Source organism: Gorilla gorilla, chromosome 14 (assembly GCF_029281585.2).
Source record: "Gorilla gorilla gorilla isolate KB3781 chromosome 14, NHGRI_mGorGor1-v2.1_pri, whole genome shotgun sequence".
NCBI classification, from domain to species: Eukaryota; Metazoa; Chordata; class Mammalia; order Primates; family Hominidae; genus Gorilla; species Gorilla gorilla.
In genome coordinates this window covers 56,237,376-56,249,355 of record NC_073238.2, presented here as the reverse complement: position 1 = coordinate 56,249,355, position 11,980 = coordinate 56,237,376, and the positions used below count along the sequence as shown (strand labels likewise).

The 11,980-nt window shown below is 38.2% G+C and overlaps 1 protein-coding gene across 2 annotated transcripts in view; it reads left to right on the top strand.

Moving 5' to 3' along the window:
* The window catches only part of VWA8 (von Willebrand factor A domain containing 8), a 391,686-nt gene that overhangs the window by 1,230 nt on the left and 378,476 nt on the right, over positions 1–11,980 (top strand). Inside the window, exon 2 of one of the 2 annotated variants that reach the window (XM_031001353.3) lies at positions 10,232–10,309. The exons of the other annotated variant lie outside the window; for it this stretch is intronic. Within the exon in view, the coding sequence (XP_030857213.3) occupies positions 10,232–10,309 (78 nt within the window). The remainder of the gene's footprint in view (positions 1–10,231; positions 10,310–11,980) is intronic. 2 annotated transcript variants of the gene reach the window in all.

Here is an 11,980-nt window from a genome sequence, read left to right as displayed (position 1 = left end):
AGGGAAGAGTGATTCGCTGGAGAACACACAACTAATTACTATGCTAGAATCACATGCTTTGATTTCTAAGCTCAGTATTTTTTGGCTCTACTTGAGCTGGTTTTAGGAATTCTTTTTCTTGTGTGTTGGTGGAGTTAGAGTTACGGTGATGGTTAAGGAAAGGATATCTGTTGTTGCTACCCTTGAATGGTGAAGTGATTCCAGACAAGATTTTGTCAACGTCAGTGCTGCTTGGAATAACAGGTTTTCACTATGAAATTGTAGGTTTCGTTGTCCTCTTGCATTTTCCCCGCAACCCCCAGTTTTCCTTGCTAAGAAATGAGCATATGGGCCGGGCGCGGTGGCTCACGCCTGTAATCCCAGCACTTTGGGAGGCTGAGGCGGGCGGATCACGGGGTCAGGAGATCGAGACCATCCTGGCTAACACGGTGAAACCCCGTGTCTACTAAAAAGAAAATACAGAAAAATTAGCCGGGTGTGGTGGCGGGCGCCAGTAATCCCAGCTACTCCGGAGGCTGAGGCAGAAGAATGGCGTGAACCCGGGAGGCGGAGCTTGGAGTGACCGAGCCACTGCACTCCGGCCTGGGCGACAGAGCAAGACTCCATCTCAAAAAAAAAAAAAAAAAGCATATTTAGGTCCCACGCATTTCGTTTTATTCATTGAAGACATACACCACCCCCGTCCCCCATCATAGTGTGGCAATTTCAAATTTTGCTTTTTGTTTTTTTTTTGCTTTTTCTCAATTACTCTCACTTCTATGTTGTTTATTCATTTGTTTTTTACATTTTTTGTGTGTTCTTTATTTGTTTTTTGCTCCTTTGCCCTAGAAGGCAGAGGTCAAAGGTGGAAGTATAGCATAAACTATAGGTTGGGTTTTGGAGTTAAACAATCTGGGTTGGAATCCACCTATGCACTATCTAACCATGGGTCGTTGAGGGTAGGTTACTTAACTTTGTGTCCTAGTTTTCTTAACTGTAAAAGGATAAGAAGAATATATCTATTATGGTTGTTGTGAGGATTTATTAATATAATCTGTGGCACATATTAATGCTCAATAAAAGTTAGCTTTTTTATTCTTAGTATGTACAGTTTTAGCTATTTGAGAATTATTCTGTTTCCTTGCCTTTAGAAGACATGAAACCAGGTTTGTTTAGATTCAGGACTGTCCAGACTATCTGGGTAGGCAGATTTAGCCGAGTGAATTGACTTGAACTTTTTAAAAAACAATTGTTCTTTGTACATGGATAATACATGTTGATTGTAAAAACACATGTAGGTGTGAGTTTTTAAAGTCTGTATTATATACGTATTGGTAGATAAGTTGTAAATGTCCTCAAATTTTGTTAGAGCCAGTAAATCAAAGTATAGGCTTTGCTTCGAATGTGAGAGTCATGGACATATTACAGAGAACATACTATCTTCTTTAAATCAGTCATTTACTCTGGCAGGATCAGACCAAAAAGAGGTATTTTTTGAGGGTGTAAGGACTGTAACTGAATGCAGCTGGGAACCCACCAGAGATCTGGACTTGAGTAAGAGCAGTTGTGAGCCAGGTAAATGGACAGCACACTTTTGGCTACTCTGAGGCCTGAGAGTAAGGCTATCAAGATGGAAGTGTCCCATTTTGAATCAGAGATCATACACGGACAAGTGTAAAACTACAAATAGCAATAGGCCATAATGGATTACATCTTATGTTGGGATGATGCTCTCAGCTGCATTTATACATGTGACCAGTAACTGATTATCTCCTCTCTCTGTAATTGACATTGCTTCCTAATAGTTTGAAAAAAGAACAACAAAGTTCATAAATAATATATTTAAGTTATATACTGCTGTTATTTCTCCTGGAGTATTTGTTTTGTTTATCTATATATTCCTTTGGTGCCTGCCAACACTTTGTACCTAGTAAGCATTCAGTGGCTTGTTTTGTGAAAGTTCATACAGAGAAGGAGCAGGAGAGGCTGGAATTGCCTTGTTTGCTCTCAAGAGAGGACCTTTGTTAAGCCTGATAAGCAGAAGGAAAATAGGTCATTTATGTTAAAAACGAAACAAGCAAATAAACTCAACCCAAACCCACTGTTTTTTATCCTTTGCTGTCAGATAGTATAAGTATCTATAATTGTAAATTCTTTATATCTCTTTATACCTCCATTAAAATTACTGTCTCTTGGTTTTAAGAGCAAAGAGGTTAGCAAGGTTAACAAGGATATCTACTGCAGAGAGTCTTCAATAAAGATTATTGTAGCGTTTTTACAGATGGAGCCAAGCAAGTTGTTTCAGTGGGACTCTGATGTTAAATGGATTCAAATATACTATAGATCAAATGATAAACCTAGAAACATAACTGTATAAATATATCATGACATTTTGGTGCTCTCCTTTAATGCCATTATTATTAAAGGGATTCACAGTTTTTTCTTTATGACTCCTGTATATGAAGTAAATTTGTTTATAGAAATACTCTAAAATACTTTTACACAGCAATCTATGTTTATTGTAGAAGAGTGATAAATACAGATTCCCTAAAACATGATCCTCCCACCCAAATTTATAATTATCAACTTTTTAGCATTAATCCTATCAGATTACATATATATGTATAATTATTTATTTATTTATTTTTGAGATGGAGTCTTGCTGTGGCACCCAGGCTGGAGTGCAGTAGAGTGGTCTTGGCTTACTGCAACCTCCACCTCCTGGGTTCAAGCGATTCTCCTGCTTCAGCCTCCCAAGTAGCTGGGACTACAGGTGTGCACCACTGTATTAATCTGTTCTCACACTGCTATAAGGACATGTCAGAGACTGGGTAATTTATGAAGAAAAAGAGGTTTCATGGACTCAGTAGTTTCGCATGGCTGGGTAGGCCTCACAATCATTGTGGAAGGCGAAGGAGGAGAAAAGTCACGTCTTACATAGCGGCAAGCAAGAGAGCTTGTATACAGAAACTCCCCTTTATAGAACCATCAGACCTCGTGACACTTACTCACTACCACGAGAACAGCACAGGAAAAACCTGCCCCCATGATTCAATTACATCCCACTGGGTTCCTCCCATGACACATGGGGATTATGGGAGCTACAATTCAAGATAAGATTTGGGTCGGACACAGGCAAACCATATGAGCCACCCCAGCTAATTTTTGTATTTTTGGTAGAGATGGGGTTTCACCATGTTGGCCAGGCTGGTCTCAAACTCCTGACTTAAAGTGATCTGCCCATCTTTGCCTCCCAAAGTACTGGGATTACAGATTTGAGCCACTGTGCCTGGACGATATGTATATTTATACAGATACATTTTTTTTTAAAGAAATGGGATCATGTATGTTTTATAATTATTACATCCATTATTGTGAACATATTAACATGGTAATAAATATCATTGTACATGATTGTTTAAAGTAGTTATTAAGTTTATATGTTTGTCCATATAATTTATTTTACTAATGTCTCATTCTTGCACATTCATGTGGTCCAAAATATATAAACAATGCAGTAAACATCCATCTACATGAATTTTTGTTATTTTAAGATTATATCCTTGGGCTACAATAGGATTAGATAGAAATAACTTTGAGGAGGGGAAATATAGAACTGTGGCTTCAACTGAGAAATGCAGTGTAAAGAGGAAAGAACTATACTGTGGTTTTGGTCTAAGTTTTGTATTTATCAGGTATTGAACCTTGGGGAAATTATTAACTACTTTAAACCTGCAGCAGGTTATTTTGACCCTGAGGATATTCTGACCCCATTGTGTATTCAAGAATTTAACAGAAAGGCTCAGAACAGTGGTAAGCTTATAAATCATTAGGCAGATCCGCATTAGGGGCACATAGACTAGTGTGGGAATTGCTGATATATTTAGTTTTCTCTTGGGTCTAAGTTTAGTATATATAAAAATGATGACACTAACCCAGTAGTTCTCAACCCAAGGTGATTTCTCCCCCTTAGGGGACATTTGGCAATGTCTGGAGATGTTTCTTTTTGGTTATCAGAACCAGGAGGGAGGGGTGCTATTGGCATCTAGCGGGTAGAGGCCAGTGATGCTGCTAAACAGTCCATGACACACAGGACAGCCCCTCACAACAAAAAATTATCTGGCCCAAAATGTTCATAGTGCCGCTGTTTGAAAAACCCTCATGAAACCAACTTCTTTGTCAAAGCTACTGTTAGAAACTTTAGACTCACTAAACTTAACAGAATTTAAGCACAGAACAATTTGTGAATTGGGCAGTCCTCAGAACCAGAATAAGCTCAGAGAGCTCCATTCTGAAACGTGAGCAGGCAGCATTTATGGACAGAAAATGGAAGTCAGGTACAGAAACAGCTTACTTGGCTATAACTCAGTGTTTGCCTTACTTGAACATGGTCTCATCAGTTGGCAGCCTGTGGTTGACCCAAGCTCAGCTGCTCAGATTGGCTAAGACTCATCTATTTGTTACCAAAGTATACTCCTAAGTTCCGGTTTCAGTTAATTTACATACAAAGTTATGTTGCAATTCATTACATAAGGACTCCAAGTACGGAGGCATCCTTAGACCAAATTTGGTTGAATTTAACAATTTGCCCCTTTGGTTAGCTTCTCAATTTTGACAGATTCACTGAAACTTTGGGCGTTGTTGCCACTCTCTGTCACCAACTTAATGGACTTACTTGGTCTCACTATGGAATTTACAAGCCATGATGTCATATCAGTTGAATAATTCTTTATGTTCTTGCTGTTCTGGTCAAAGTGAGACCATTGAATGCTCAATGAATGGCTGCATACAAACATTTAAGACTTGAGAGGATATGGTGCACCAGAAGGGCTGTCATGAAGAATCTCAGGAGAATAATAAAGACTGTAGTGTACTTCTTAACAGGAGCCCCTGTGAACTGAACCAATCAGAAATCCAGCAAGGTTCAGGCACTTTAGACACTTCAATAGTATTTGAGTCTAGTTCAAGTAAACCCACAGTTTACATGAAGAAAGGCATACATTTGCTTCTTTTGCCTAAATTATGTTACCTGTTGTCTTATAAGTATTCTTATTCCCCTTTAGAGAGTAAACTACCTCACTTAAATCATTACAAATGGCTTGACTTATAAGCACATTAGTAGGTGGGATGTTTTCAAAGGAGAAAACATTACAGCTTAAAAACAATACTTAAGAAAAAATTTAAAATTATAATTATTCATTTGTCAAACATTTATTGAATATCTGGTAGGTTTCAGGTATTGGGGATAAAATGATGATTAAAACTTAGGACTTGCACCAAGAAAAAAAGAGTCCTGTAGACTAAACAGTAGTCTTCAAAAATTTTTCTTATTTATCTGCTAGGAGGATTTTAAAAATATGTATCCCTTTGAACATTTTTAGGTTAATAGCTGAAGTTTTCCTGGTAAGTTTAAATAGTTGCAAAGGATGACATTTCCAGTATGTTGTAAATATTGGCATTTAAAAGAAAAAATATTACAAATTCTGAGTGTATCTTTTAAGTGGAAACAGAATAGTCTAGTAATTTAGTACAAATTCTGAGTGTATCTTTTAAGTGGAAATAGAATATCCTATCTCTATTTTGGAAGTAGATAAAAAGCTCTTCTTTAATTGTTAGAAAATGTCTCTTATCTCCTTGAATTTGTATTTCCATTACAAAAGCATAAATCAGATCCTGTGCTAGCAGAAAGACTAATGGAGTGATCAATTTGTGCTAGAGGAAAAGTTAGGGAAGGTTCAATGGGGAGATGAAGATATTTCAGTAGTAGTTGTGTAGAGGGCAAGTGGTGTGAGAGAGATGTGGAAGGCCTTCTAGGCTGAGGAGATAAAGTGTCAGTCACTGAGATAGGAATACAAGAGGTGGAGCTGGTTAGAGGTGGTTAGGCGCACACAATGGACAATATAGAATTCTGTTTCTGCGTGTTTGTTGAGTTGTCTCTGGAATATCTAGGTAAAGTCTCCAGTAGGCTACTGGCAGGTATGAAACTCAGGAGAGAGATCTGAGCCAAAATAGACATTTAAAGAATTAGTTGTATATGGTGTTTGAAGAGTACCCTTAACTGAAAAAAAAAAAAAAAGGTTGTATAGAGGTCAGAGTTGGGACATTGGTATGGATTAAATGACTGAGGAAAGTGTAGTGTAGTAACAGAAGATGGCCAAGAACATCAATGTTTGAGGCAGAGATGGCAGATGCCTGGTCCATATGAATGTCATAACTTTTCCCTTTTGTCTATTGCAGATGTGGCTCATTGATCACCACCCTGTTTCCCAATGAGTCCAATTTCCGTTGTGATTTATTTTTTGGATTTTTTTAGAAGCCTGTTGCTTGATTTCCAAATGTTTGGGGATTTTCCAGTTACCTTTTTGTTACTGATTTCCAGTTTAATTCCACTGTGGTAAGAAAACATAATCTGTATGACTTCCATCCTTTAATTTTCTTTTTTTATTTTTTTTGACACAGAGTTTCACTCTTGTTGCCCAGGCTGGAGTGCAATGGCACGATCTCGGCTCACTGCAACCTCCGCCTCCCTAGTTCAAGCAATTCTCCTGCTTCAGTCTCCCAAGTAGCTAGGATTACAGGCATGTGCCAGCCACCATGCTCAGCTAATTTTGTATTTTTAGTAGAGATGGGGTTTCACTATGTTGGTCTGGCTGGTCTCAAACTCCTGGCCTCAGGTGATGCACCCACCTCGGCCTCCCAAAGTGCTGGGATTATAGGCACCAGCCACTGTGCCTGGTCTCATCTTTAAATTCCTTGAGACTTGCTTTATGGTCCAGCCTATAATCTATTTTGGTGAATGTTCCATGTGCATTTAAAAAGGATATGCATTCTGATCATGAGGAACCAATTACAATACTAAAAAGTGCTTTATAAAATACAATATTCAGTTGATAGGTTGAGAAAATAAAAACATACTTGCAGTAATACTTAAATAAATAATAAATAGAATATGCATTCTGTTGTTGGGTGTAGTGTTCCATAAATGTCATTTAGGCCAAGTGGTTAATAATGTTTTCCAATCTTCTCTTTCTTTACATCTATACTTGGTCTTTGCCAGAAGGCTAAGAAGCAATTATCCTGTATCCTTCTTTATTTTTTCCTACTTCTTCCATTATTTACCAAGAGAGCTACTTAAAGCTATTAATATCTAGATGTGATTGTGCATTTTTCTATTTCCACTTTTAGTTCTGTCCGTTTTTGCTTCATGTTTATTTCCCAGCTCCCTCCCTGCCAGGTCACCATTATAGGTTTGCTGTGTTCCCCAAAAGGAGGCTTCCTAACACAGTGACCCTCTCTGCTTGCTCTCTCCCCTTGCCCCTTCAGGCCTAGGGGCGGTAATGACTTTCTGTTATTGCTAGTCCTAGGATGCTGCACCATCTTTTTTGGTTTCCGTAAACTCTGCTATACCTTTGTAAATAGTTCCCTTATTGTACTCTCCTCAGTTACTCAGTTTGAATGTACCGTCTTTCAGAAATGTGAGGTATGAATTTTACTTTTTTTAAAAAAAAATGGACGGCCAATTGTCAAGTTACCATGAATTTGTATAGTCTGCCCTTTTTCTAGATTATTTATTAGAAGGATGATGTCGGTCAGCCCTAACACTCAGGGAATGTTTGTAATGAGAACCCGTGCCTGAAAACGTTTTTCTTATGTTCAGATTAATTACTCAGTATCATTTTGTCAGGAGGCCAAATAATTACAGTCTTTTCAGGAAGTGAAATAACATTTGTAAAGACATCTTATTTGAAAATACTGTAACTATAATTCTTTAAACTACTCTGTAATAAAAGCCAGTAGATAATATCACTTATATTTGTAAGCAAGCTTATCTTTTAAAAGAAAAGCTACTGTAGAAAGTAGCTAATTTATAGGTTCTTTCCTGCATTAAGGAAAATAGGGCGAGATGACCAGTCAACCAATACCTGGCAGTAACTAAGATTGTACTATATGAGGCACTGCTGACCACCTGTTTTTTGAGGGTGTTAGAACTTAAACGACCAAATGATCTCAAACATGCATTAGAGATCATCTGGAGGGCTCATTGTAACACCGATTGCTGGATCTTAGGGTTTCTAATTCAGTAAGTCTGGGGTGGGGCCTGAAGATTTATATGACTTACAAGTTCCCAGGTGATGTTGATGCTTTGAGAATCTGTGTGATAGATGAGTGAAGACAAAGAGTTAATTGGACAGGGGAGGAAAAGGGAGGGGTGCACGGGTTACGGAGGAGCTTTGCAGGCTTTTGAATTTTGGTCCTCATCATCTTTTGCCTTGCTTTTTTCTGGCTGCCAGTTTTGGACCTAGCAAGGATTTAGCTTTGTGTGTAGTCCTTATCTTCCTCTCTCAATTTACCACATACCTGTAATAAATTTCTTTATCTGTTAAAAACTCTGTTATGGATTTACAAATTTTCTCATTTGTAAAGTTTCTGTCTCATAGGGTTATTTTGAGAATGCAAAAAATACTTAGAAGGTAGTAAGCATTCAACAAATGTTGGCTATTGTTATTAGTACCATGATTTAAGGTCTTAGTGTTCAAGGTATCTTGCTAGCTTTAAACTGGCAGTGCTGAAAGATGAGTTTTGCACGACTACTTTTTTGGAGTGTCTGAGCCCTTTCCAAATGAAATTCTAGATGCAAATGGTATCACCATGCCTATTTTGCTGTTAGAGAGAGCACAGCAGGGAGAGATTATTCAGTTTAGTCCTCAGCTTTAGAAGATCACTCGGAAATTAAGGTTACATTAAAAAATAGAACTGTGTAGAACTTACTGAAAACTTTTGCCTGCTTTTGCTTATTTCATGTAGGAATTCTTGGCTTTTATTTTTTATTTATTTGAGACGGAGTGTCGCACCGTTGCCCAGGCTGGAGTGCAGTGGCGTAATCTTGGCTTGCTGCAACCTCCGCCTCCTGGCTTCAAGCGATTCTCCTGCCTCAGCCTCCCAGGTAGCTGGGATTACAGGCACGTACCACCACGCCCAGCTAATTTTTGTATTTTTTAGTAGAGACGGGGTTTTACCATGTTGGTCAGGCTGGTCTCTAACTCCTGACCTCAAGTGATCCGCCTGCCTTGGCCTCCCAAAGTGCTAGGATTACAGGCATGAGCCACTGCACCTGGCCAGTTCTTGGCATTTATGCCACTGGGGCTTTATTCCTTTTATGCACCTAGAAATACTGTACTGAAGTTTGAGGATATGTTGCTGGATAATTTGAAATTGTATGCAGTAAAAATACGGGTGTACAAAGATATGTAAAAAGGTTGAGGATCTGTGTTAAAGATAACACTCTATGGGCTGGGTGTGGAGGCTCACACCTGTAATCCCAGCACTTTGGGAGGCCAAGGTGGGCGGATCACTTGAGGTCAGGAGTTCAAGACCAGCCTGGCCAACATGGTGAAACCTCATCTCTACTAAAAATACAAAAATTAGCCAGATGTGGTGGCACATACCTGTAATCCCAGCTACTCAGGAGGCTGAGGCAGGAGAATCACTTGAACCCAGGAGGCGGAAGTTGCGGTGAGCCAAGATCACATCACTGCACTCCAGCCTGGGTGGCAGAATAAGAGTCCGTCTTAAAAAAAAAAAAAAAAAGGCTGAGTGTGGTGACTCATGCCTATAATCCCAGCACTTTGGAAGGCCGAGGTGGGCAGATCACGAGGTCAGGAGATCGAGATCATCCTGGCTAACATGGTGAAACCCCGTCTCTACTAAAAATACAAAAAGCTAGCTGGGCATGGTGGCAGGCGCCTGTAATCCCAGCTACTCTGGAGGCTGAGGCAGGAGAATGGCATGAACCCGGGAGGCGGAGCTTGCAGTGAGCTGAGCTTGCACCACTGCACTCCAGCCCAGGTGACAGAGTGAGACTCCATCTCAAAAAAAAAAAAAAAAAAAAAAAAAAAAAGATTTTACTCTATGGATACTTTGAATGATCTTAAACAAAATGCATTCTTCTGTATTGCTTTTGCCTATATTAATGTTGCTATTCATGAAATAAAGCTTGTTGATGTATTTTATCATGGTTTTTGTTTGTTTGCTAACATAGCACTTAAAATGTGAATTGCACTGATGCCTCGCTTCTCCTTTATACATATATACTTTGGATAGAAGTTTTAGAGCATAGTGCTTGACATATAGACAGCTGTGTAGTACATTTCTGTAACATCCCTCTCTGTAGGTCAGGACAAGCATTGTTGCATAGTCTATGGTTTTCTCGTTTGTCTGTTATAATTATTCTGTTTTTAAAATCTCTTTTTAGGTGATACAGTTAATATTGGAGATGTATCCTACAAGTTGAAAATTCCTAAGAATCCAGAACTTGTGCCACAGAACTACAGTAAGAAATATTTATTAATATATGAATGAATAACTTTTAACTTTTCATTATAGGAATTTTCAAAGTTATTTAAAGCTAGAGAGAATAGTATAAACCTAATGATTTTATCATCCAGCTTCAACATTTATCAATATTATGCCAATCTTCTTTTAACTGATTTTTGTTCTGGAGTATTTAAAACCTATCCCAGACATCCTATTACTTCACTCATCAATATTTCAGTAGAAACATTTATTTTTCTCACATCCTACTGTTTCTTTTTTACCTGGAATAAGATTTACATATAATGCACAGAACTTTTTTTTTTTTTTTAATTATACTGTAAGCTCTGGGACACATGTGCAGTACACGCAGGTTTGTTACATAGGTATACACGTGCCATGGTGGTTTGCTGCACCCATCAACCGGTCATCTACATTAGATACTTCTCCTAATGCTATTCCTCCCCTAGCCCCCTACCCCCCGACAGGCCCCAGTGTGTGTTGTTCCCCTCCCTGTGTCCATGTGTTCTCATTGTTCAACTCCCACTTATGAGTGAGAACATACAGTGTTTGGTTTTCTGTACCTGTGTTAGTTTTCTGAGAATGATGGTTTCCAGTTTCATCCATGTCCCTGCAAAGGACATGAACTCATCATTTTTTCTGGCTACATAGTATTCCATGGTGTATAGGTGCCACATTTTCTTTATCCAGTCTATCATTGATGGGCATTTGGGTTGGTTCCAAGTCTTTGCTATCGTGAACAGATGCACAGATCTTAAGTATTTATTTTGGTTGGTTTTGACAATTTTATAAGCCTGTATAACCACCAAGATTACATTAATCATCCCAAATGTTCTCTTGTGTTCCTATCCCTTTACCCTGCCCTGGAAATCACTGTTCTTTTTTTTTTTTTTATGATGGTAGATTAGTTTTGCTTGTTCTTTAGCTATATATAAATAGAGTCACATGGTACGGTTATATGTGTGTATGTATTTTTTTTCTCATGAAGAGCATTAATTTGAGATTCATCTATGTTGCTGTACCTATCAGTTTGTTTTTAATTCCTGAATAATGTTCCATTGTATAAACATACCACAGTTTGTTTATCCATTCTCCTATTGATAGACATTTGGATGGCTTTCATTTGAAGCCTGCTGTGAACATTCCTGTACAATTCTTGTAGTTATCAGTTTTTACTTCTCTTGAGTAAAAATCTAGGAGTTGAGTTGATATGTCATACTATAGATGCCTGTTTAACTTTTTAACGCACTGCCAAACAATTCTCCAAAGCAGTTGTACCATTTTACCTTTGACCGACAGTGATGTTCTACATCCTTGTCAGCATAGTCTTTTTAATCTTAGTCTACCAGGTGTGAAAAAGTAACTCATCATGGTTTTTGGTTTATAACAGTTTTATTGAGATATAATTCATATACCATAAAGTTCACCTTTCCATATTGTACAATTCGGTAATTTTAGTTTATTCAGAGTTGTGCAACCATACTGTTATCTAACGTTTTCATCGCTCCATGAAGAAACTTTATACTCATTAATAGTTATTTCCCATTTTCTTTCTTCTCTCTCCCCCGCCACCCTCCCAGCATTTAGCAACTACTAATATACTTTCTGTTTCTATAGATTTGTCTATTTTGGACATTTTATATAAATGGGATCATATAATATGTAGCCA